Below are 26,741 nucleotides of genomic sequence, written 5' to 3'. Positions count from 1 at the left end.
CATGCTCTGCAAATTCAAAACTGCCAGGACATTAAACATAAAAGTAAAGCGCATTAATTGCAATGAATTAAAAAAAAAAAAAAAGGAGAAAGATTAACTCGTTAAAATAATTAAACTGATTGAAAGAGAAAGAGTGCTGGTATTCAGAACAAATCTCAAAGCAAAAAAAAAAGTGTTTGAATTTATCATACATCATATCATTATGCCAATTCTGAACGTTATATCATATCACATGATCATTTAATATTGTGAAGTCCTTGTGTATATGGTGTGAAGTGGTGTTTTGGAGAAGTTGGGCTCACTTGATAAAATGGGATACCTCCCTATCCAACTCCAAAGATGAAAGTTGAATTCCCTAATCCACTGATTATTCTTCCATTTGAAATAAAGTAAACCCCCAGCAGACAAAGAGCAGAAATCCATCAGATCCACCCAGAAACAATCAACTGAGGGCGGAGGCCTCCACTCTAAATCTGCTCCTGCCTCTACTGGGACGGTACCTGTGGATGCCGGAGCACTCGATGCACAGCAGGATGCCCAGGTTGATGGAGGCCCACCGGGGGTCGGCCTGGCCACAGTCGCAGCAGTGCTCGTTCCCCGGAAGGCACTGGATCCGCTGCAGGATGGTCTCCACCCGGATGCTGCGCTCCCGCGGCTCGCTGGCCGAGTCGATGCTGCTGGTGGACGGAGACGCCGTCCTGTCCAGATGCTGAACAGGAACACAAGAAGATTACAGCTATTAGAAGAAGTGTGCTGAGTTGTTCTGTCTGGTGCGGATGCCTCTATTAATTCAGATGTCAGAAAATAAAATTGAAAATGTAAAATTGGTGTTGCAACTGGTGACGGTGCATCGGCAGTACAGAAGAAAAAAAATATAAATTTAAACTGTAATGACTGGTAGAACGGCACCTACAGGATTAAAAATGTGTTTGTGATTAGTGCCATAGAACAACATTTCTATATTTATGTGAGCTAAAAGTGTGAATATGACTTCAAGCCATACAAAAATACCCAAATCAAACAATGAAACTTGATATCTTCTGAACAATAAGTGACTCACCTCTATGTAGTAGGTGTCTGGGCTCTCTCTGTACGCTGAAGCAATGCTGGCTTGAACTGCCTGAATCCAGGCTAATCTCAGCTTCTCAGATTCGGCCTGAAGCATACAGCTCCTGTAAAAACACACCGGTCAAGGTTTAATGAGTATTTTTAATAATAATTGAATAATAATTACATTCTAAGTTAAACCTTAATATAAAAAAAGAAGAGTTTCTGTCATAATTTTGATTAATTATTTGAATATTTCACCAAAATGACATTCCTCTTTGAAATGAATGCGTTTTGCTTCCGTCCTTGGCCGACGTAATAAGTTTCAGTGCAAAACAATGAGTTAAACAGACATTTGGAGAATACATACAGTATAAGGAGGTAACAGATTTCCTATTAGGAGTCACGAACTAGTAGAAATACAAATTGTGCTTTGCCTATGGATCCAACAGCTGTTAACATAGTATGTTAAAACGAGAAAAGGATTAGGAAGCCTACTCCCTGTGAAAGATTTTTCGCATAGCTGTGTCTTACTTTGAGGGAGAGACGACCTCGAAGCAGAACCTCCTCTCGATGTCCTCGCACGGCTTGACGGAGCAGAGCCGGAGATCCTCCACCACCACCGTCAGCGAGTCCTGCAAAAACCCAAACGCACACTTTTTAACAACTGTTCCTGGCCCAGAACACACCACCCCCTCCCGGCAGATGGATTCCACCATTACATATTTGATGTCGAGCAGGGAGCTGAAAATAACCTAAGAGTCACACTGATGGATTGAGCGCTCACAAATCAGCGGTGACGGATTCCAGTGAACATTAAAAAGCACCACCGCCGCACTTAACCTCTCAGAGCCCACCTTAACCCCGCCCCCGGGGAAAAAAAAACGTGATAGCTGGAAGATTTGTGGACTAACCTTCAGCTTCTTCTGATAGACCAGCTGACTGTTCTGTATGGAGAACCATCGTCTGGGGAGAGAAGGGCCATGAATAAAACATAGTTTCAATGTATATCCTACAAATACTGAAGGTAAATAACTGCAGAAGACGAATGACGCATTAAATATGAAACATCACTGACCTAGTGACATATATCACTATATCACATTTAGTAAAGTCCCACGCTGGACCCTTCGCCTGATGTTTTGCCTTATGTTTGTTCAAATTCTTCAACACTCACATCCATGAATTGCTAAAAGCTAAAAGTTCTGTACAGTGAACAGGTTTACTCATTATGAGAGAAGTTACTACCCTTTTTGGTCAAATCTACTTGGCAGTATTATGTCAGCTTCAAATATTGATCAAGTTCAACTAATAAGTCCCATTTAAGGTAGAAAATATCACTTTGTATTGTATGACAGTAAGACTTGGTAGTGTGTAGACAAGCTTTTTTTGGAAATACAGCTTCTTTTTACATGTAAAATATAGTAAGTTTATACATGTTTGAGCATGATCAGACATTAGAGTTTTGCAACACAGATAGTTGTTACTGTTTATTTGACATATGTATTTTTAAATAAAATTTTCATTGTATTGTGTTTAATTTGTGAATAAACCATAAAGCACTTTGATCACTGAAAGTTAGTTTTAATTGTGATTTTTAGATGAACTTTGACATGTTTTAAACAAGATTGTGATGCAGAGATATAATACTGTATATCATGAAGTCACAACTACAAAACTTAACTGCACATTTTACATTTGAATCATCTCCTTTAAATGTTGCTTATGAAAGCTCCACTGCTGTGAAATGTGTATCTCATGTGCTGCACATCTACAGTAACATGATGTGCTTCAATATGCAGCATGCAGTCATGTATTTTGCGCTTGGTTTGTTCAAGTGCCATCAAATAATCTACACCAGCGGTTTATCACAAGGCAGACAGTTTTTTTTTCTCTCAAGCCAAGTAGTCATTTTTGTTTAAAAGTTAGAAAGTGAAGCTTGTCATTAGAAATATAATAAATCTGACAATAATAATTATCAATATCACACTGTAACAGAAACTCACATTTCTGTTTAAATATCATTATGAAAGTTGTTTATCAATCTTTTATCAATCAGCATTGATAGAAGATTTTTGGATGAATGAATAGAACGATGAATGAAAATGCTATTAATGGACCATCGAGAAGAAATACATGCTTTCTGACTGGTTACACACAAATACTATAGCATATGAATATAAATGACATAGACATTTCCATAGTGTTGCTCTTTTATGTCTTTACCCTGCTGTGCCATGAAACCCACAAATTCAAATCTGTAATTTTAAAGATTTTTTTCATGTATTACTGGAAACAGAATCCATGTTTTTAAAATCTCTGTTGTACATCAATGAATATACCGTGTTTTATCCTCAATTGACTGCACTATGTGGGGTATGTTAAAGTTCAAATATAGAGACATTTGTTCTGCTTGTTACCTGTTCCAGGTCTTAAAGGCGTTGCTGGCCCTCTTAAAGAGGTAGCCCTCCATCACCACACCATTCGGGGCGTCCACGTTGAACTCCACTTTAGAGTCGTCATACGAAAAGTCCTGCAGCAGAACGGAAACATGAGGAAATTAGTCCAGGCTGTGCCAGATGGAAATCAGAGGCCTTCTGCTTAAAATTGCCGCCCCCCCACCCCTCCAAAAAAATGTCAAAAACCTTTTAATGATCAAATGAGGAAAGGAGCCAAAACACTTTGCTGCAGTGTGAAGGCTGCATATGAATTGCTCCAGTAATACCAGCGGCATTCGATGTGCACTTTACTGTATGTACAGTTCACGAGTCCGACCGAATCATTAGAAATGATGCGATCATGTAGAAACGGTCACGTTGTGCAAACATGTATGTATTAAGGCTGCATGCCAGCTTCCTGCATGCCTCACTGGGGCATTTCATAACTCAACAGATGTGAAAGTGACGCAGGTTATTACATAAACAAGAATGTGATTCAAGTTAAATTAGCCGCGAACCTCCGACTGACACACCGCGTTAGACTTGGCACTGTCATGCTACGTGAAGGCAGAATTATGGTTCTGGACCCTATGTTAGTGATGGAAGAAGGATAAAGGACACATACTGTAAATATCAGTGTTATGTGATAATAAAGGAGCTTGTTTTATGTGTGTGTGTATCAGGGTCTATCGACTAAGCATTGGCATTCTGAGCTCAATCAAATCTGTCTTTTTGTGTGAATAAAAAACATCTATTATAAATCGGGGAAGAAATCTTGCACAATCTAGGTTCAGCTGACGATCTTAATTAGGCATCACAATCCCAATGAGACGGTAAATTTCCAGCGTAAAGGAAACGTTTGTTGCAACCAAATCTACATTACAGCCACATCAACAGGAGATCTCGTGATATTTTGTCCAAATCTATCATTCAGATAAGTAAGTTTCAAAATAAAACTCTTTGAAAAACAGAAATGTATGCACATATCTTTGAACATTTATCAATAATTCATAAATGCATTAAAGAAAAAAGTTTTTCGAACATTTTGGAAAGCCATTAAAGCACACATTAACTGTTTTTGCTGTGGATGTCCTGCAGTCCATTCTAATAAGAATGCATACAGTACCCATCGACTACAGAGGCTGGGAACTTAAATCCCAGCCTGTGCTCAGAGAAAGTAACAGCAGGGAATCAAAGGAGACAAAGAGAGCAATAGAAAGCACATTTTCTCTGGTAGGAAGCTTTTAACACCCGAACACGGTTCTAAAAGTTGCAGCAAAAATCAGGCAAGATTGTTCAAACCATAAAGTTGGTCACTAATCCAAATTCAACCCACCAAGCTGTGGTCCCACTGGCACAAGATCTTCATTTTCAAACGTTTGCTCCGCTCCAGGAACATTGAAAACCACAAAAAAAGAGGCCCAAAAAAAAAAAAAAAAAGTGTAAACAGGCTCCTGAGGGTGCCTCAGAGGAGAAGCATGTCAGTCTCGGTGGTGCGGCTCTCGCAGCGAGGAGCGTAATTCCAGTACCGACATGTGTGCCCGGCGCTACAGCCACCCGCCTGTCAGCCCGTGAGCCTCAGGATTACTGCTAATTACCATACAGCTGCCAAAGTGTCCGGGGCAGGGGGCTGCGGAGGAGCGGCGGACGTCAGGGCGGCACCGCAGCTTCTCCTGACCCAAAAACGCGCAGGCTGCTTTGACACTTCAGCCCAGAGTTGTGCCTCAGTTTTACAACTCTCTAAACACACCTCCTTCACAAGGGAAGGTGGGAATTTCAGTCCCCCCCACCCCCGCACTTGACCCAATGGGACTCTATCTGGCAGGCAGCCAAGATCAGCAAACAAACTACTGTTGAAGGCTTGACATGCAGCTCACACAGGAGACAATGCAACTGAACCCATCCGTGAGAAAGCAGCTCCATGCATCTTACCTTAAGTCTCTACGCTACGAGTGTCGCCCACCACAAACACACGAGGAGACGCGGCGCAGGCTTGCACACTGGGTGGTACTCTGCAATCTCTCAAGCCCACAACTACAAAGCTCATCTATTTTTAATGGGGCAGCGTCACACAGACAGAAACTGAACATCAGTGAATTATTGAACAAGACGGAGACATCCCAATGTTACCAGCACAGAAAGTAAATTGTTGTGGAGAGGAAAGACAAGACGAGCGGATGATGCAGACGACAGCATCTCCTGATGCTGCGTCCACCTGCCGCTGCCGCTGCTGCCGCTGCTGTACGGCCTGCGGGCCAAGCTGCAGAGCTCTGACGGCAGTTGGTGGCGGCGATTACTCAGTCTGCCGTCAACTGTTTGTTTGTAGCCTCCCTCTGTGCCTCCACATTACTACTGTCTGACAGCTCTCATCTGTTACAAACTGGCTTTGTGCCGAGCGTACCTGACGGGCATCCGCTCGCAGAGCTAGTCCTCAATCAACCTGCTCGGCGTCACCACGGCGGAACAAAAAACGTCTTTTCAAAAACATGAGACGTCAAAGACGGTCATTATGTATTGGTGCACAGGCAAAGAAAGTTGTCCTGAGACGATAGCGAATAAGCAGAGGTGGGAAAATTAGATAACAGCTACTGAAGTTATACACCTTTACTCATCCTAATCAGGGCAATTCAGTTCAGCCATCGACCCAGAAAAAAGAATCCAAAGATAAATAGGTAAACAAATACAAGATATGAGTGGACACAAGCGCAACTACAAATGCAGACATAATATTCATGTCTGTGAATGGTTAAAGATTTGCTGACTCAAAACAACAGTCCCTCCAAGTTTTTCATGGAATTCACAATGTTTTATATACATGAGTCTTAATGCTAATGATTAGGATGCTGGACCCACACTGAAACTATTAAAATAACGAAAGTTATAGAATATGTGTGCATACATATGTGTCCATGAGTCCTGCCCGATCATCAACTAATAAAGTCAAAACATCCTTACTTTTACTTAAGCAAAGAAGTTACATTGGTACTTTATCCTTTTAGTGTCTATACTCCTACTTACGTGTCAAATTAAGACTACTTTTGACAACAAATAGCTCAAAGAACAATTGACAAAACAGGGATGAATTAATGTTTAAATGATTCCTGAGTTTTACATCCGTTAGCCAGAATTAAGCTTTCATATGGTGGACATTTTAAATGTGCATTTACTGTTTCTGTCTTGAGTATTCATTTCATTTTCATTTCCAAATTTATATCGAGCTACACAACACACAACACAGGCATAAAAGCCAGAAAAAAATACAATAAAAGAAAAAAATAATAATCAACACTCTAGCTCGAAAAGGAGTGGGAAGAAGACAAGCTTATTAACTCCCACCCCTGTTATTAACTCCCACCCCTGTTATTAACTCCCACCCGCTGTATTGTAATACACTTTTAAAGAGTTTCATTATAAAGAGTTGCAAATAGTACAAGATCTTCCTAATAACTTTATTGGTTTTAAAAGCATTTATATACCTGTCTGAATATACTTCAAACTGTAGCGTCACATCAAAGATAAAATATAAAAGGTTTAGTTATTTATCATCATCATCATCATTATTATCATTGTCAAATTAAAAAGGAGGACGTCCCACTAAAATGATGACTGGTTGCGTCTCATATTCTCCCCAGCTGTCGAAGAAAAGCACTTTGGCTTCATGACAAGGTGACGTTTCAGTTCTCACTCGTCATCGGATGCCCTGATTTAACGACGCCCCGGGGCTGAGGCATCATGTGCTAATGAGTAAATGTGCGACAAGTTATTTCTGTGCATACATAGGGAGACCTCCTGTGACTCCTGAACGTGGAGAGTACAGAGAGGACAAATCACTTCCGAAGACATTGCTGTGCAACGCATCTTCGAAAGGACAAATAAAGCTGAAGACGACCTCAAGCTTTTGCTTCTTATCTCAAGTATTTGATGCTTTAAGTTTGCATATGTCATGATAAACTTATTGTAAACTTACATATGAGTGTGATTGGAGTGTTTGCCGGTAATAAGTATCTGAAGACATTTACTTTGGACTATTGGGGATTTTCTTTTTAAATCTTTTTTTTCATTTTTTTTTATTGCACCAGAAAAGACAATGTATGTGAGACCAACATGAGAAGTGCGAAGGAGTCTTGAGAAGTCAGATACTACTTATAAAAGCCAAAACTTCATTTAGGATTTTAATGATTCTTACTCTTCCACTGTGTCTTAGCCAATATTTCTACTGTGATTTAATCCATTCATTTATATGCATCAACATACGTATGGATGTGTTGTGTAACTACAAATATATACATATTTTTTCTGTATATTTGGTTATGTCATGAAAGGTGCTTTACAAATAAAGCTCGCTATTATTTATAGATGTTGATCTATAAATAATAGCTTGTGTTGATAAGTGTTCTGAAACAACAAGCTGTCAGCTGATAAGCAGTAAATTGATGGAGGATTCTGAGTTGCAATGATTGGATGCACATTTTTTGAACTCTTTTTGTTCGGTGGTTCAAAGCAACGACGTAAACAATCAATTGAAGAAGTACAAACAACTAAATGTGAATTCATGTGTTCTTCAAATCATGACGACTTCATAACAGGTAGTGGGGGAGTTAATCATTGAACTAAAAGGTTTTCTCAGTACATACATTTCTGTGTGTGAAAAAACTGCAATCGATTGCACTTTTCTTTCATCTTCAGAAATGTTGTAATTTTTTAACCACAGTGAATGGAAACGTGTTTTATCACAGTCTAGTGAATTCTATTGCCATATTTATATACTGCATGTCAATACTGCAAAAATTAACAATCTGCAGTATATTGTGCAGACCTGTCACTAGATCATGGATTAAATCTTTATCGATTGCATTAGAAATTCAGATTTTTTTTAAAGGTATAATACTAAAAAAACACAGAAAAGACAATGATAATCTATAAACGTGAGTCTCAAACAAAAAAAACAACATCTTTGTTGAATTGATTGTTGTTCTATGATATCTAGTTTCTCTCTGCAGAGCTCTGCTCAGAGCTCCTAGATTATAAATAACTATAGAAGAAGTATGATGTAAAATAATATAAATATGAAGATCAATTTCATAAAATGTGGGGTTTAGGTTGTGTTTCAATCAACAACAACAACTAAAAATTATTGGAATAACTGGACTTTTGGATGTTTTTCATAAATCTTTCATTTACTGCTCCAGAGAAGACGCCGTTCTAGAAATTCCCGGGATGAAGGTCATGTACCACTTTCAGAGGCTAAAATACCTGAAAAGACTCAAGATAATCTGAAATCCTTCAGCCTGAATAAAACATGTATTGTTGTGCTTTAGATGATGATTGTTGTATGTAAACCTTCTGTAGCAGTGTTCAGTTGTCCTGTGCAATAAATAAACAATGCCGATTGAAAAAAGCACTACACAAACATCAGTATAAATCATTATTTCATCACGGCGTCTATCCAGATGTTAAAGCTGTGAAGATAAATGCACAGAGGCCGCCGATGGCACAATGCGGGAACATAGAATAAGGGGCGGAGTCGCAGGGCTCGGACAGGACTTCTCCATTAAAAGCTCCAGTTAAAAATGAATGGCTCTGGCAGTTCGAGGCTTTTCATGCACCGTTCGCCCTGCAAGCAACAGTGACAGGCCCTGGTTAGAGCACTTTAACTCCCTTCCTGCTCCTACGCTTTTTGTTTTCCTGCTTGCACTGAAAGGACATTTCTTTTGTTCTCCGTAAGTTTACATGAGGCTTACTGCACAAGCCGGTTGTGATGAAAAAGAAAACAAGTTGAAAAAAAAAAAAGAGAGACAAAGAGCGGACCACAACTAAAATTGAAAAGATTTTATGAATTATACTCTTCTTCAGCTCTTTTCAGGATTTTGCATGAATAAATCGAATATTAAGGAGCAAAAATGAACCAAAACCAATGAAGGAAAGCATATCCTGCAGTAAACTATTGAATTGCTCTCCCCTTTTCAGTCGCTGCAACGATCCTTTTGCAGTGTCTTGACGTAACAGACGGTTTCTATATAGGCCATTCAAACTAAGTTCAGTGTTTCTAATTGTTCAGTATAAATGATTCAGGATGCACTTCAGCTCGCCCTCAAGCCTTCTGGAGTTCGACTCCAGCTGAAGAAAACTTCAAAGGGATTTACTAATGTTCCTCCCCGCCAACACTGCTGGCTACGCTGGCAACTCCCCTCCTTACACACACGCACACGCACACACACACGCACACACAAATCAAAGATGTGCTTTGTAGTAGGAATTCGGAGGGGAAAAACAAATACTCACCTGCATGAGGGTCTGGGAGGAGACGGAGGCATTGGGGACGACATGCGAGCAGAAGAAAAGAGAAGAATAAAGCGTCAGGGCGTCTAACGGCAAACAGGCTGGTTTAAGTGAGGATAATCAGATCATCTTTCAGGTTCAGTGCACCTCCTGATTATCCTCCGTTCTGGCTTTCCATCACACATGAGCAAACCCGCCCATTCTTACCGACGACTGCGACGGCACAAAGTTTTCACTCATGCTCGCTGGCCACCTTGTTTATTTACCGCTCCGCGGCCCTCGGTGAGGGATGCAGTGTGACGCTCGGTGCCTAACAGCTCTGGTAAAAGCAGATCAATAACTGCCGCCCACATGTGACCCGGCCCATCCCCGCGGGCCCGAACGCAGACTGCAGCGCCTGGAGGCCACAGAGCTGACCGGGGCCGTCTGACAGATGGCCACTGATCCTGAGGTACAGAGGAGCCGCCAAAATAAGGCTTTCTGAATTATTAACCGACAGGGAGTGCACCCTGCATTTATGGTTTCTATTACTTGAACGAAAAAAGTATATTTATACTGGCCAGCTGAGATATGGAAAACAATTGCAAAACAAAGACACAGTTGACCATAAAGGTGGACAGGCTTACAACAAAACATCAGTGCTGGTATAGTTTTAGCAGGAGATACATGGATGGATTACTGGACAGGCCAAAGACGCAGGAGGACAAAAGGCCAAAGGGCTTTAAAGTGAGACAAAACAACCACCCAAAAGATGCAAAATAATGTCGGATAGACACCAAATTTCCAAACGTAAACACAAAAAACTAATATCTTAAAACTCACAGCAGAGATCTCAAACTCAGAATATCTGATTTGTCTGATTTCTTTGTTTATTCATTCATTTATTGTACGCATGTGGAAGTGGTCCAAATCTGATGAAAATGATCAGAAATGATCAAATTACTTGAATAAGTCACAAATAAACAACATTAAACAACAAATGAGATACACAAGAAAGTTCATATGACTCTCATGGATAAGAAAGAACTACTGAGAGGAAACACGAAATTACTGAAAACAGATTAAAACCAACAAAAAAGTCAGGAAAATAACCTAAAATGGGAGGAAAGTGATAGTAACAAAAAAATTGCAATATCATCTAAAGGGACAAAAAACAGGAAAAAAAATGAAAATATTAAAAACATATTCACAAATAGACACAAAACATTAAAAAGAACTATAAAGCTGCATAAAACAGCTTAAAAGGTTCACAAAAGACCTTTACTAGAAACTAGATTATAGCAAATAAGTAAAAATATCACCAAATAAATATCACCAAAGAAAACAAAAGGCAACTATAACAAAACATTCAATGACCATAAAAAGATGCACAAAAGTCCACAAATACACTGACAGAGCTAAAGTCGACCACAGATGAAAAATCAAGACATGTTACATAACACAGACAACAAAAAAGATGGAAAACAGCCCAAAAAAATAAAAAGGCCAGAAGGTCAAATGGAGACAATTAAAATCTGCACAAAGTTCAGCGAGTCCATCGGAGGAATATTTTACTCTGGTCCAAGAAACAGCCTCGGCACTCAACACTCCCCTCAGTCAGCAAAAAAAACTTCCCAGAAACTTCAGAGTCAGCACTTTACAGGACTAAGAGTACTTAGAGAACTCCTGCACATACGTGGGCTGACCTGCGCAGCAGACAATGGCGGGATTATTATCTCCTAAAAGACTTAATTCCACCTGATTTAACGTCTCAATCGATGCCTGGACTTTGTTGGGGAGATTAATCAAACACTTCCCAGCTGCCCGGCTCTAATCCTTCTGCAGTCACAACACGGAGAGATGTGACGTGAGGCTCTGCGCTTTGAATACAACACAGCCGGGCAAGTTATGGATCACGTGAAAATCCTGTCCTGTGATTATTGAAGTGGGCCACATTTATTATCTATTTGTAAGTTCAGACTTGCAATTGTACTTTTACCAAATGGACGCTTTTAGGAATTCTAATTTAATTCAAGCAAAACACACAGAAATATCATGTGTTTGTTTGATATACTGCAGGAACAGAATTTTGCAATGTCATGCTTAAAAATAATCATACTAATTTTCACTAATACTAGAAAAGCCACACAACATAAATAACATAAAAAAACATTTCAAAATATCCAGCACCACTTTAACTATTAGTACAAAATGATATGTTAACAGCCTGATGCAGTGTAAGGTATGAAATAATTTTGCAGTATTCTGAGTTGATTATAGCTGTAATTTTGCTGACTGAAGCTTTGTTAACATTTTACCGCTTTAGAAATATATATTTTAAGTGTCATACCCATTGTTGATATAAATTAACTTATTTAATTTTTAACAACAAATCATGTCTTTATCATCACACTATTTTAGAATGTTTATTTATCTCCTCAAAGGGCATTTCACAAAATATTTCAAAATAATGTTTCCTTATAACTCCAGATGTGTGTTGCTTTCACCTTGTCATCATCTGTGATGCAACGCATGAAAGAAGCGACACTGCACTGAACAAACAATCACACATCACTTGGTGTGTCTCCCAAAAGCACGCGGTCAAAACAACAAAGGCAACCATTACTGCCTACTACAGGTAGGAGGAAACATTTATTCTATTAAAAAACGGAGTGTCACTCACCCTCTGCTGAATAGTTGCATGCTTGTGCTCCATCTCCCTCTTCTCCATGGCTGAATCAATCACCAGCTGATCCAGCTGAAAAATAAGTTGTTTCACATCAAAGGTGTCCATGTTGCAGTGGAAACATCCCTGAGCAGACAGCGGAGGGCAAAACACTGCAGAGCTGCAGGGATTCGCAGCAGCTGACTGTAACACATAAACCCGTCCTCCAATCACACGCCCGGGTCAGTGTTGAGTAATCAGGCATTGATTGAGCTCGGGGCAGCCACAATAACAAGTGCAACAAAGAGCAGGCTTTTTATGTGGGCGAAAACAGATCCAGAAAGTAAAAGAAAACTGAAGAGACAAATTACATAACCGCGCCTTGTCAATGGTTCAAGCGAGAACGAATCAACCGGGATGGGGGGGGGGGGGGCTGAGAAGAACAAGCAGTCTGAGTGGTGGCGGTGTTGGTCGTCAACGACGAAGAAGATGCTTTGCTCACCTCAGCAGCCAGTTTCTTCATGTAGGGATCGATCTCATCCAGCAGGTTGTAGCCCTGCTGGAACAGCGAGTACTGGGCGTGCATGAACGACAGCATCTGCATGGAGGAAACAAACAAACAAACAAACAAACACTAGGACACAAGAGCCACACGCTTGACCAGTAACCTCAGCCAAGAGTAGATGCGTGGAGTGTAATGCAATAATGCAGGAGCACAAATTCTCTTTGGGTGCAAAGTATTAATGCACGCGTAATGTTTAAATTTCAACTAATCAAGCTCATATTTTCTAGCAAAACTGTACAACATGATCTTTGCAAATGAAAAAATCTATTTTAAAACAGGTAGTTTTTAAGTGTATAAACTTGTGTTGGGACGAAGTGTTGATGTCTACGTCACTGACTTACAGCATCGAGGATCTCAAACTTCTTCTTTGCCTGAAGGACATTTATCTGCAGAGAAGGGGAGAAAGAAGAGTGGGTACATGAACAAAACATCATTTAAAGCTTCAAAGACACCCACGAATCACTGCAGACACTGCATAAGCTGCTGAGAGAGCTCCCTCTAGTGGGCGCAGCAGAGCAGGCAGCCGCTGACAAACCCAAAGCGTCTCATTGCATCGGAGCGGATGCGCTTGTTTCTTTTAGACTAAGACAACAAACACAGTCTCTGTGTCTTTTCTAGAGCTTTTTCATTGTGCAGCCCAACTGATGCAAACTTAATTATATTTTGTGGTACATTTAAGAGGTCACATGCACATATAGCCCAGCTGCCCTATAGCTTAGCCCTTTTCTGCCTCCAGACACTTTCAATTATGACACAAAAGGGGGGTCGGACGTCTGAGAGCTGCGAGAGACGGCTGCCAGCAGACAAGTAGAAGAATGTAAAGAGGGCACGGCGTTCGCTCTGAATCAGTCTCCCTTTGGTTCCCGCGGGGCATCGGAGAGCATGAGGTTACAACTCGCGGGCAAAATGAAACCATGTTGTACATGAGGAGAGCGGAGAATGTGTGACACAAACATGAAGGATCGACGTCGCTGCCGGCTGATGTGGTAACACATGCCCGTCTCCCTACTATAATGGAAACACAAGGTTTTTTTTGTGGGAATGCTTCATAAAGAGATAAATGACTCATAAAAAAAACGATTAGCAACAAACGTCACTTCGCTCAATTAACCACAAAACCACTGTAAAATCTGAATATTACTGAAGTCCATCCTGGATTTAGTAAATTCAATACAGATTTAGACTCAATTGCAGTTACTTCACTTTCAAAATCAGGAGAATGCTGTCTATGAAGTATACATAGAAGCGTCACTCCTCAAAACATGACTGGATTTACTTCTGCTGGCTCGCTTCTTTTCAGGATCCAGATCATTACATTGATATTCTAGAAGAAGGTCTCATTAAAAAAAAAACTGTTGCATGATTGTGGAATACAGAAGCACAAAGGCCGTATCTGTCCTGAAGTCGAACAATTAGATCTGCACACGTTTAAGAAAACCAGATGAAGGAACCTTTTTGAATCTCAAGCAGTTACCAGGATTTGGCTTCACTATAATGTTTCAGCGACCGGAGAGGGGCTGCACTGAGTTTCCTCAAGAAACTTCTGGGGAAAAAAAAAGAGTTGGAACTTCTGATCTGGGTGTACCTCAAGGCGCTTTATTATATTTTTACTGTGCGTACTTTATAAAAGATGTAGGTAGTTATAACAAGACATTCCTTATCTGCTATGTTCTTTGAGATGTTTCAGTGTTTGTTATCATTTGTCAGGACTTTTTGACCAAATTTTATATACTTGATCATTTTTCTCATTTCCTAAAATCTATTTTATAAAATTATCTTTTACAGCTTCACACAGACTTCACAGTATTCGAGACAAGATCAATTCTATGCAGCACAGGTAATAAAATGCTACATATACAGCTATACATCCAAATCGCCATACAAATAAAAAGATGGTTTAATACTTTATGTGCTTTTTATCACCACTGTAAATCAAACTGTAGTGGTCTTTAAACTCTCTCTTGTCTGTCTGACCTGCAGCACGTAGTCCAGAGCGAGATGCCGGAAGCACTTGCGGGTGATGCTCAGTGTGCTGGTTGCTTCTTCCACCTCGTGAGGCTTGTTCCTGGGCGCCTGCGCGTTCTTCACTTGTGCAATTTCCATATCTTCACGTACCCTGTCAAAGTGCTTCTTGGTCTCCTTGAACTTTCGAACATCCCTGATAAAGAGAAGCAAAGCTTAGGATACCCCACTTTTATAGCGACACACACAAAAAAAAGGCTCAAATATTCCAAGCGGAGTCAACATGGCCGCTCACTTCAGCTGAGCGGTTCATAACAGCCCCTGACAACACATTTGGGGTGAAAAAGGTTGTACTCTGTTTAATAATTCAACGAGGTAAAAATGGTTTTCGGGGGTTACAGGGGGTACGTTTGCTTTTTAAAGGTTGTGGACTTTGCCTTTCTCTACCTGTGCTGAATATTTGATGACGCTAAAGCTCTGCTGGGATTCCCAAAACGAAGCAGCGTGTGTAGTAGGTTTACTCACTCTTTCACAAAGTTGTGCAACTGGTGCTTCACAGACCGCTGGGCTTGATCAAACAGTATCTGGAACAGAGAGAGGAAAAAAAACAAAAAACACATTAATGCACGATTGTGACTTTGTGACACTGTATGGCAGAGTTCACACATTGTCAATATGCAAAAGCTGTTTTACACCAACAATCAGGGAAAACAACTATAGACGGTTTGATTCAAAGCTTCTGAGTTGATTTACTCTTTGAGTTTGTTCCTCAATAGCACTGTGGTATATTTATAAACTTTTACTGTGCAGTTGAACCTTTTTCAGACAGAAAAAAAGAAGTCCGAATGTCAGATCTGCTCTTAGTGTTTTGTGATTGTGTGTGACATGTTGCAGTAAAAGGTTGAGTTTGTAGTGCTCACAATGAACTGTATTTTAGTTTAGTGGCATTAAAGAGCACTTAGTCAGTCGCATTGTCTCAACTCTGGGTGAAGTTATGACAACTGGGTGCTTTTGTTTTTCCATTGCTGTCACTGCAAAGTAAATTGGTGAATGAAAATTAAAAGTACAAAACGAGCTTTAAGACACAACACAAAAAAAATGTAACTACAAAAAAATAAAAACAACAAATTATATACACCTTTCAAATGTATAACAGAGCAAGATGATTACAGAAGCAAATGCATAAACTGACAAATGATATTGTTATTATTAAATTATCTTTATTATCTAGGGAAGGTGCTGGCACCGCCACATATGCACTCAATAAACGTTTGTATTGTTAATGAGTTACAAGATTTTAATGCACTTCTTGTATATTAAATGATGCAGCAGATGATGTGGCATCATTTTCACTTGTGCACGTGGAAGGATTTTATGTATGGCCTGCAGACTAACGTAGGCCTACCAAGACATTCAATGCAGTTTTACAATAAAAACAACTCCTGCTTATTTGTCTAATGTTGCACATTTAGTAGGTAAGAGCAGCAGAGATAACACAACACCGACTGTGGATTTAATTCCATTTGCATTTCCATAGAACATTAACTACATCAACTAAACCCTGCACAAGATCCAAACTATGAAAACTCACATTTTTGCAGTGATTTTTTTCAATATCTTAATGCAACTAAGTATTGGAGCTAAGAAAACTTGCAAAACCCAAAAGGAGAAAAGGAAAATGATGAAAACAATGGAGGTGAAGGAGATAATTATTAGAATATGAAAAGAGCGATGGGGTTTTACAGTTTCACCTTCAACCTCTTCTCCACTCTCCGCCCAACCTCATCATATCAGTGGGCATTTTCACACATATTTTATATAGTTCCTTTTGAGAACAAATGTTTTAGAAAAACCTTCAGGAATGTTTGAAAACCATGACAAGACTGCACATCTATCGAACCACGTACAGCCTACGTGTCACCAACAGAGGGCAACAGTGCACTTTTGCCCCTTTTTGTGCACTATACAAGTAAATGATGCAAATGAGCCATTAATGCAGGAGGGGATGAATGGAGGAGGGATGCTGCTCTGAGTCGAACATGTCTGCTCTAACCAAATATCACGCTGCCTTCAGTGACGTGTTTTACATTGAAGATCCCTCCTCTTCTGTTTCACCCTCTGAGCAGAACGTCTGCTGCTGCTGCTGCTGCTGCTGCTGCTGCTAAATAGGTCACTCGGGCAGGGAGGGAGGAAGGAAGAGGGGGTAGAAAGAGGGAGGAGAGGAGGCTTTTGGTACAATGTGACACTGCAGAGTCTGCATCCAACCAAACCAGTCAAACTGTCACAGCCCATGTGTTATCACCACAAGTGAGCATTCAGCCTGGTTAAAGGGTTTCCACCCTCATCCTGCCTGAATAATTGGATGTGAGAGTGTATGTGTGGATTAGAAGATTTGAGTTTGCTTGGCCTTATAAAACAAGGCTTGAGGGTGTTTTAACAGAGGGATTACAGGCGATGATGATGAGTAAGACACTTCTCTATTATTGTCCCAGAAAGCAGTGTACACAGAGAACCACTCGCCAGCGTGAAAATAAGGGGGATGAATGCAATTTGGCGAGGTTTTAATTTAAAATGTGGACCCAAATGGAAGTGGTCAGTTTAACCGTACTTCCAACACTTCTACAAAAGATGTGTTTGTTTGGATTGCGGGCGAAAGTTGCCTTTTACTGCTCCATAAACCCACTGGGCCTAAATAAGCGTGAGATTGGAAGAACAGAGGATCTTACAAACACATCTCAGGCCATGCACTTAACTTCCGCCCCCCCGCAGCGCTGGCAGGTGAGGCGATCTTGCCCGCCTCTAGTAAAGTGGCGTGCTCTGAGGTGACCCTGTTCGGATCTGGATTGCACACATGTGGCCAGTTTGTTTTCCTGAAAGAAGTTTAACAAGTTCCCCCACCAAAGAAAGTGCAAGTAGGAACTGAAAGGCTCGCTCCCACAAACACGTCACGACTCAACCAAATCAGCCCGAGCGGCGGGCTGCGGCGGCCATAAACACTCCCGTGGCAGGTTGGTTTGAGCACCGTGAAGACAGGACCGGGGTGCACGGTGGCTCGGGAGAAACCCCAGTCCTTTTTAAAAGATTTCATCTGAACCAGTGTTCCTCTGGAGCTGTTTGTGAGGGGAGACTTCCTGGCTCTGGGGGTGGTTGTACAGTCTTTTGCATTCCTGAGCTGCTTTGTGGCAAGTTGACACCCTACGACCACGTGACCAAGATGCCACCAGGTTGCTTCTGCACATTGTGAGCCAGCCCAGCTGAAACACGAAAGGTCAGCTTGGGATATTCCATTTTCAATGTGACACACGGAGGAAGCGAGGCTTATGGGATGTGATAGTTTCACTTGATTGTCGAATGAAGAAGTAAATTTTTGTTTGCAATATTTCCACTGAATTCCATTTTGACAAAATATAATTACAAGGGTTTGGATGACCAGAGCACAGAGAAATAAATAAGACGGACAAGCTTAATGCAACATATTGTAATTCTCCTCAGCCAGGAAGGAGATGTTTTCATTACTGTTGGTTTGTTTGTATGTCGAAAAATTGTTGACGGATTTTGACAAAATTTGGCAGACTAACACGTAATATGCAAAGAAAGAAGTGATTTAAATTTTGGTGAGATCTGGAGATATTCTGGATCCAGGAAATCATTGGTTTTTAATGCAATGTGGAAACATGAATTAATTTTAAATCAAATTTAATAGGCTGATTTGATAAGCCAAAAGGCAGAAGAGAATTTCTTTCTTTTTTTTTTTGACAAATCTGAATACTATTCTGGATCTAAAATGGTACAGATATATGAATGTACACATGCACTGTAGGGAGCAGAGAGCTGGGAGAGGGAAACTGTCCTGTCAGCTGGAGGTATGAACTCTATGATTGAGTTCTTATATAGTATATTGTAAAAGTTATCCCCTTGAAAACAAGTGTGATGACTTCAAAATATGAATGAATAAAAAAAGTGGTGCTTAAAGGCCGATCACTGAGCTTAACGTATTCATTTCCTCCACATTACTCGGGGCAGTATAATGAACAAGGTGTTGCTTTGTTTGGGCTTAAAACTACTCCTCACTACAAGATCTCGCTCTGATGCGTCCACCGATCAAGATAAACACAGGAATGTGCTCGAATGAAAACTAAACATTGTCAAACGTGTTGTACGTAAGACGAGAATATCTGGCACATCTTCGGCGACCTGATATCAGGGCCGAGGAATGAGGCGTCTGCAGACACAATCACAATGAACTACTGTATTGGCCATCAGTTGGCTGATTCCTCTCTGGTTCAACCAGCATGTTGAGACAAAGTGATGTAATGAAAGAAGACAAGTGTTTATTCTTTACTGCACATGACTCAGCAATCCACTTACATTGGTATGTCAAATCTGAGAAATATCACCATGGCAAAAACCAAAACAAACCTTGATGATCATTACTGCAGTGGTAATCAATGGAAGAAATACCAACACGGCACAGTCCCATCTCAACAAAATCACACCCAAGAAGGTACTTTGAAGTACAAAAACATCAACATCATCCAGGTCATTGTTTGATATTGCGAAGCCCTTATGACAGGCTCTCTCCTTTTTAAGGTTAATGGTTTCTCTTCCGGGCTCCCTGCTTTGCTTTTGTCATAATTACTACAGCCACGTGCTTTACCCTACAATCTCCACTGCCCCAAATCAATAGTGGCAATAAACATCAACCAAGGTCATTCAACTGAGCTGATAACCTCAGAGTCTAAAGTCTGTTCTGTTCTCCTGAAAGAAAACTTTTATTGAAGAAACACAATGACAAATGAAGTGAGAGGACACATGAGGTATCTGTGTGTGTGTTCCTGTGCTAGTATCCTATGTTCTATCTTTTAAGCGCAGCACACATGTTTGGGTGTATTTTTACTTTGCGGGTGAAGAATGCAGCGAGGAACGATCAGGATTTTATTCGCAAGCAGAAAGCGTCTTCCTACCGCGTCCCGCTTTTTTCTTGTTTCCAAATATAACCAAGAGACGCTGGCATCTCACCAGGGAATTCACTCATTCGGTATGTACAGTCTTAGTAAAGAGAGACACTCATTTTTCCTCCACAACATTTAAAACCCAGGATATCATATAGAAAATGCATCAGAGAATCAAATTTATTTATGACCTAGACATGTTTTCTGCCTGTCTACTTACTTTTAAATCCCACCGGCCGCTCATATAGGACCCGTTACTGTTTTCCAAATGCATTAAGATTCGACAATTCACATATATGACGCCCTGTGCACGTTTGCGTCAGTCTCCCTTCATGTCTAATGTATGTTCGGAGAGTCGAACACGAGTCAATAATTTATTGAGTATTCAAATGGAGTTTCATGCTTGAATTAAACAGAAACGGATAAAAAATACTGGCCTGATTTTGCCTGGATGAGGAGGAGAAAAAAAAAAAACAAGGGATTGTGAAATCTTTAGAAAGGATTGCAGGATTTGAAGCCGAAGTTTAAAAAAAAAAAAGAAAAAAAGAAAAGCTATACTTGGCCTGCTTTTGAGACTCACACAGTCTGATCTGTTGTGTGGCGTCGGACTGGAGCCAAGCTATCAGGAAATGGAAGGAAGTAAAGGCCAAGAAAACCTTTCATACTTCACTTAGATCCCGGTGTTTGCTCGCCAATGTGTAATGTTCAGACATACGAGCCCGTTTGTGTTTTCTTTTTCTGGGTTCTGAAGGCATCCGAGCGTGGAACTGCGACAGGGGCGGCTGGCACTCAGCGGCCCCATTTGTACGCTGCCATTTAATATTCTTGAGTGTCTGCTGCGAGGGGAGTGCACAGCAGCAGCTGCGCGCTGGCAACGCATGCACGCCGAGCGACGTCCTTCACAAGTGGCAGATATAACCATCATCATTCCTTATTCAGCTGCGCAGTGGAGCCGGAGTCCCCGGGCTGCACAGCGAAATGCACATGGAGTCTTTCCTGATTAAAACACCAACATGTGAGATATGACCAAAAAAAAGAAGAAAAAGGGAATCCCCCCTTGTGTCAGACTTGATCTTACGATCCACTTCTCTCTTGTGCTTTTGCATGACTGAAACAAAGAGAGAAAAAAAAGAAAAAAAAAACCTCTGAAAGGAAGTGGTATCGACGTCCAGTCAGTTTCTCGGCTCTAATGGACTGAGGGGAGAGAAAAGGGGGGAATCAGGAGAGCTGGAAGTCCAGCTGAGCTTACAGTGAAAGACGCCAGCTGGGCCCCGGGCCAAACCACTCTCTCTTGTGGTCTCCAAAGTGTGACACGGCGAAGCCGACAAACAGGCGATCCGTCAGGAAATCTGACACAAATGCTGACGGACCGACAAGGGCTCACGTGGATTTCCTCTGATGTGACATGACAAGAATTGGGGAAAAAAAGGGCAAAACGAAACGTGAGCCTACGACTGGCAAATTAGGAATACGTTTACAAAGAGCCAGCTCGACAAAAGTCGACTGATATTTCACACTCCAGCCGCAAAAAGTACAGTTATTGTTCAATCAACAACTGAGCTGAGAGTGTGAGAAATGTAAAAGCGGCTCTCGACAGTCACTGGGTGTAAGGACGAGGACAAATGTATTTGAGGTCAAATATGCAACTTGGTGTTATGTAGGGTTCTTGGGGTCTCAGAAACAAGAGGAACATGCTCAGGAAACGCTGATGAGCGGTGATTTGGAGATTATATGACTGTGATGAGAAGTCAGACGAAGGTGGACCTTGTCGAAAGCCTTTCAGAGGCTTTAGAAAGATGCAACTCTAATGCTTTGGATACCAGTGAGGGGATCTGTATGTGTGAGAGATTGATTGATTCTGACCAGGGGTGTCAAACATGTGGCCTGTGGGCCAAAACCTGCCCAGAGGAGAGTTTAATCTTGGCCGGGATCACCTTGCAAAGTGTAAAAAATGAGAGAGAAGACATTGCCAGCAATTATTCAATTAAACACAATGAAAATTTCAACCACAATGTTCCTAAAACATTTTGTGAAAACTGTATTAAAAGTCAACCATTTGAAATATGCTCATACTCTTTAGCAAAATAAGGAATAAAAGTTTGTAGTCGATGATATTTATAATTACTAAGTTATCATTGCACTGACCCAGCCCCATGTCTTGTCATATAATTTCTTATTTCGCACCTCACTTTCATGTCCCCTTAAGATTATATCTCAGACAACGAGGCCAGAATAGGAAGGAGTTTGAGTAATAATAATAAATCTATTATGTGATCCCTGAAAAAAACAAACTGGTAGAAAAAGGAGTGGGAATAAAGGCAGCAGCATCCTGCGTGGAGCATAATCGTGCAGTTTCATGGGGTGGTGGTGATGGTCGGGGGGGGGGTACTTACAATCAGGGTCTGCCTTTTTGCTGCAGTGTAAGAGCAGCAGTGACAGTGCCCTGCAAACTACCATTGAAACAATCACACTTGAACTTTATACGTTGGCGTCAAACATTTTTTAGACATTTTTAACCAACAGAACTGCCAAGCAGCAGCGATGAAATACAAATAGAAGATCTTTTAAATGAGTTGTACCACGTTTTATTATCCTCTCAGGACTGAACCCACACAATGATGTATACGCCCAGCTATACTGTATAAATGGCTGTCCATATGTAAAACACCCTCCAGCATGTGTCAAGGTTACTCAGGGTTACTGCTGTCCAGAGGCCAACCCCGTGTCTGCCCGGCCGGTCGACCTGAGCCATTAACCCCTCCATTTATAAACTGACCTCCTTCTCTGCCTGTAAACTGGGGGGGGACGAGGGGGAGGAGGAGAAGGAGGAGAAGGAGGAGAAGGAGGAGAAGGAGGAGAAGGAGGAGGTCTCTAATTTGTGATGGCGTATCTTTGTTGTGGCCTCGGCCAAAGGAATGTGATCCCCACATGTGCGCGCACACACACACACACACACACACCAACTTACGGGGGGGGGGGGGGGGGGCGTTGAAGTCGGGAGGGAAACGACAGAGCAGTAAAACACAGATTGTGCTTAATGTCGGAGGACAAATGTGGGTGAAGAAAATACAATAAGCAAGGCTGTAAATAAGGAGAATAACACTTATTTTAAAGTAAAATGTCCGATTCAAAGACTATTCATGGACCTTTATTGTTTTTGATGAAGTGCACACTATAAAAGGAGATATAAGTTGACCTAAACACGAAATACCGCCGGAATCCTTTTAAGGAATTAATCAAAACATGAGATATTTGGAGGAATGGAGTTTATGATTATTTCTTGATTCAAACAACAGAAAAGACATAAAAATAAAACAGAAGGTCATTCATTTGAAGGTACCTTTTATGAAAACATTTCATCCACTTTTTTAAATAATCTATCAGATTTGCAATTTACAAAGCTGCGCTTGTCCAAAGGATGTGGATACTGTGCTCCATGTTAGTTTGTCAAACGATCAATACTCATAATAGTCCACCAACATATCACCATAAGAGCTGCAAAAGACTTAATCCATATGGTATATTTGTGTTTTTTCAATCAACTAAGACTCAGTTTCACAGTGAAGTAGTTTGGAAAAAGTACTCTAGTGACAAAATTGCCTTCTGGTCTTTCTGCCTTAAACGTTCAAGTGATTCACAATTGCATACGCATCATATTGTTTATAAAACTGACACTTTAAATTGACTTCCACTTTACTTATAGAGCACATTTCACACTTGAGCAGTCTCAATGCTCTACAGATGATCACTCACATTCACTCATTCACAATAGAATGCTATAAGTGTTTCTCACACCACTGAGAGAAAACATATGTACATCGAGATGACGTGAGTTCTGCCTATGAAGAGCGGCTTTAATCCTACTAATTCTATGTATTTTCTTTTCTAAATGTAACCATTGAAATAGATATTTAAGCTGCTGTGCAAAACTCAGTGGTAAAACTCATGAAAAATATATTCCACACCATGATGAGCATGTTTGTACACTCATTTAATGAGGACAATCAGATAAAATTTTAGTTAATGTTTAGTTTGCCATTCAGAAGCAATGAAATAAGCCACACTAAATTACATTCCCAGTCACACCACAAAGGATGTAAAGATTTTTACAAGTTGTATCATAAAGGGGCCACTCAGTGTATTTTATGTGCTTCATTCCATACATAGTTAAGAGGCACTATTTCATGTAGATGTTTTGTTTTTTCTAATCTTGCAGAGGAGGAAAGAAATATGCAATATTCTGGTTGCTGGTGTACGAACATGCAATAAATTAATAACCACATGCATTTCAGTAAACACTTAAAATTCCTTCAAATCATATGCAATCACTTTCCTATATATTTATGTGTAGCTTGTAAATTATTAACACAGTAGATAAAAATGAAGTTATTCAGAGGGAATGCAGACTGTCTGGGGGAAAATTCACAGATTATCAACTCATTAAGCATTATTTCATTATAAAAACAGGAAACTAAACACTCTTATGCTCCTAAGAGAGAGATTATTGCCAACAAGAAAAAGGTATAAACTTGCCAATGGGAGGCTTTTCACAACCTGGCAACCCTGGATTTGTTCTTATAAAGGATTTCAAAGCATCAGATAAAGTAATACTCAGCGACTATTTGCCTTGCCTCGTATTAAAGGAGCATTAGTGAAAAATAGTGCATGTTCCTTATCAAAACGCCTTAAATGGAGGGTGTCAGTGGGTTTTTTTTAAGGCAGATTTCCCCCTAAGTGATGTAGTCTGAGATGGTGCACCAACACAGCAACAGACAGGTTTAATGATGCGTGAAAAGAGCTGGAATCAGTTCAGCTGCAGCTCACCGCGGCCCTCCGAGTCGTACAAAAGAGGAGACAGGACCCTCGTGTGGCTCCAAATGCCAGTTAATGTTAGCTTAATGCAGCCCTGTCTCAATCGACAGTGTGTGAGGCGCTCGGCCGACTTACCATGTGGTAGTTTATGATTTCCTGGAGGCTTTCGCCGCACTTTTCCAGGCACTCCTGCAAAGAAAACATCAGGAGACTTTCTTTAGCTATGCGATGCCTGCTGGAATATTCTCATGACCGCAGCTATATTTGCATTTGGATAATGAAGCATGCAAATACAGGTTGTTCCAAGAAACAATGCAGCTTATTTGAAAAATAGATTGAACAAAACTAAAAAAAAAAAAGACCTGGTTAATGTCACTGAGATGCACTTGAACCTTAGACAGGAAACTGGGCTGTAATAACAAGGCTGATTCACGACTTCTTCTTTTTTTTTTTTTTTAACAATGGAAACTACAAATGTGAACAAGACTTTAATAAGAAACTCACAATTACTCATTTGATTGAAGCCAAAAAAGACTTGTAATAGCACTTAATGTTAGCAGCATTGAAAATAGTCCAGGATGTTGGTGCTGGGAAGGGCCAAAAGTAAGTTTCCAGAACCCATCTGATCCTCACTGACTAATCTGTTAGTAATCAGTTTTATTCACACACAAACAGAGCTGCCAGGGCAACGTCTGAGGAGAAGGAAAGTCCCCTTGATCTGGGAACACACACTGAAACAATCAGATCCACCGTAATGGCAAGTAAACGCTGCAATGGATCAAACAGGGTGTCAATAAAAGAAGGGATCGCCGTGTCTCCTCACCGAGATCATTTCGTCCTTCTTGCACTGCTGGGACAGATCCCGGATGCCGTTGACGAAGAGTTTGTTGGCGCTGACGTAGGCCTTCCCGGCTTCGATCATCCCACTGCATAGCTTCACCAGCTGGGGACAAATTACACAGGCGGTTAAGAGAGGGTGGGTCAATGAAGGTTTCACTGCATATCGGTGAAGCATTTCCACGAATAAATCAGCATTAACAGGGCTGCAGATAGCGTTAACAATATATTGTAGAAAAACTATGGATGCATTGCTTGGCTGTTTTTAACAGCTTTTTGCATCGATGCAGACTTTCACCCGTTGTTAGTTTACAATCCATAGGATTGAGTTATTGAGGGTTAAATTAAGTTTTCTCATTATAATGTTGGCGTTGTCACCAAATAAACTAGCATCAGCAAGGCTGCAGGTACCAACAGGCATGATAAGGAAGTAGTCTTGGTTTAATGATTTTCTTAATTTTGCAGATTAAATAGCATTCAGACTGGATTTTATTCAGAACTTCATGAGCGCTGCAGGGAAGTTGACAAGACAAAGAGTGATCTCCATCAATTTTATTTGTATTACGGGAAGGCCTGCGTTAGGAAATGCTGCTCCAGCTATTTCTCTGACCACTGCCAGATGTTTGGTTGTTTCTGTTGTTTTCTTGTTGTTTCCTTTTGGAATATCTTTCATGTTTTTCTTTCATTGGTTTTTAAGCAGAAATGTTCTAATGATCTAATGAACAAAAATTTTTTTGGTGCAAAGTTTTTCAGCCATGCAAATTCATAAATTACCCTCGTTACGTGTTACGTTTCGCTTGTCAACAAAAATGATATGAGGTTGATCTGATCAATGTATTTTCAGAAGTCATTTTTTTAAATAGTTTTTTATGAAAGGGATTATAAAAATGTGCTGGATGTTTGATTTAAATGTACAACTTCTATACATTAGTGGCTCGGCTGGGAAGAAAATTCAGTTCAATCGTTTCCGTCCAGTAACACATACTTGAGTTTTATTCAGTTGGAACGATGAAGTAAATAAAATAGTTTGAAAGAGGTCAGTCACTTCCATGACACACTTCCACTGATACACATGTAGGTAATTGGAGAAAAACATTTTTTCCAGCGTATAAGGGGAAGTATTTTAATACTTTTTTCAAAATATAAATGCATCATCTTCAGAACACAATTTTTATCAGTGCTGACATTTTTTTCAAAATTAATAA

General features: G+C 40.5%; 1 protein-coding gene across 1 annotated transcript in view; it reads right to left on the bottom strand.

Annotated features, from left to right (window-relative positions):
- Positions 1–26,741, bottom strand: part of LOC308113031 (arf-GAP with coiled-coil, ANK repeat and PH domain-containing protein 3-like) — a 76,218-nt gene that overhangs the window by 14,147 nt on the left and 35,330 nt on the right. Inside the window, exons 3-15 of the mRNA XM_080468926.1 lie at positions 25,523–25,642; positions 24,835–24,888; positions 15,461–15,519; positions 14,948–15,131; positions 13,315–13,359; positions 12,911–13,006; positions 12,427–12,501; positions 9,768–9,779; positions 3,468–3,580; positions 1,962–2,013; positions 1,582–1,682; positions 1,061–1,172; positions 501–709 (exon numbers count right to left, since the gene is read on the bottom strand). Coding sequence (XP_080325052.1) covers positions 501–709; positions 1,061–1,172; positions 1,582–1,682; positions 1,962–2,013; positions 3,468–3,580; positions 9,768–9,779; positions 12,427–12,501; positions 12,911–13,006; positions 13,315–13,359; positions 14,948–15,131; positions 15,461–15,519; positions 24,835–24,888; positions 25,523–25,642 — 1,232 coding nt within the window. The remainder of the gene's footprint in view (positions 1–500; positions 710–1,060; positions 1,173–1,581; positions 1,683–1,961; positions 2,014–3,467; positions 3,581–9,767; positions 9,780–12,426; positions 12,502–12,910; positions 13,007–13,314; positions 13,360–14,947; positions 15,132–15,460; positions 15,520–24,834; positions 24,889–25,522; positions 25,643–26,741) is intronic.

The sequence above is a fragment of the Lipophrys pholis genome, assembly GCF_963383615.2.
Source record: "Lipophrys pholis genome assembly, chromosome: 8".
NCBI classification, from domain to species: domain Eukaryota; kingdom Metazoa; phylum Chordata; class Actinopteri; order Blenniiformes; family Blenniidae; genus Lipophrys; species Lipophrys pholis.
Note: the sequence above shows the minus strand (reverse complement) of the source record. Positions and strands in the feature narration are given on the sequence as shown.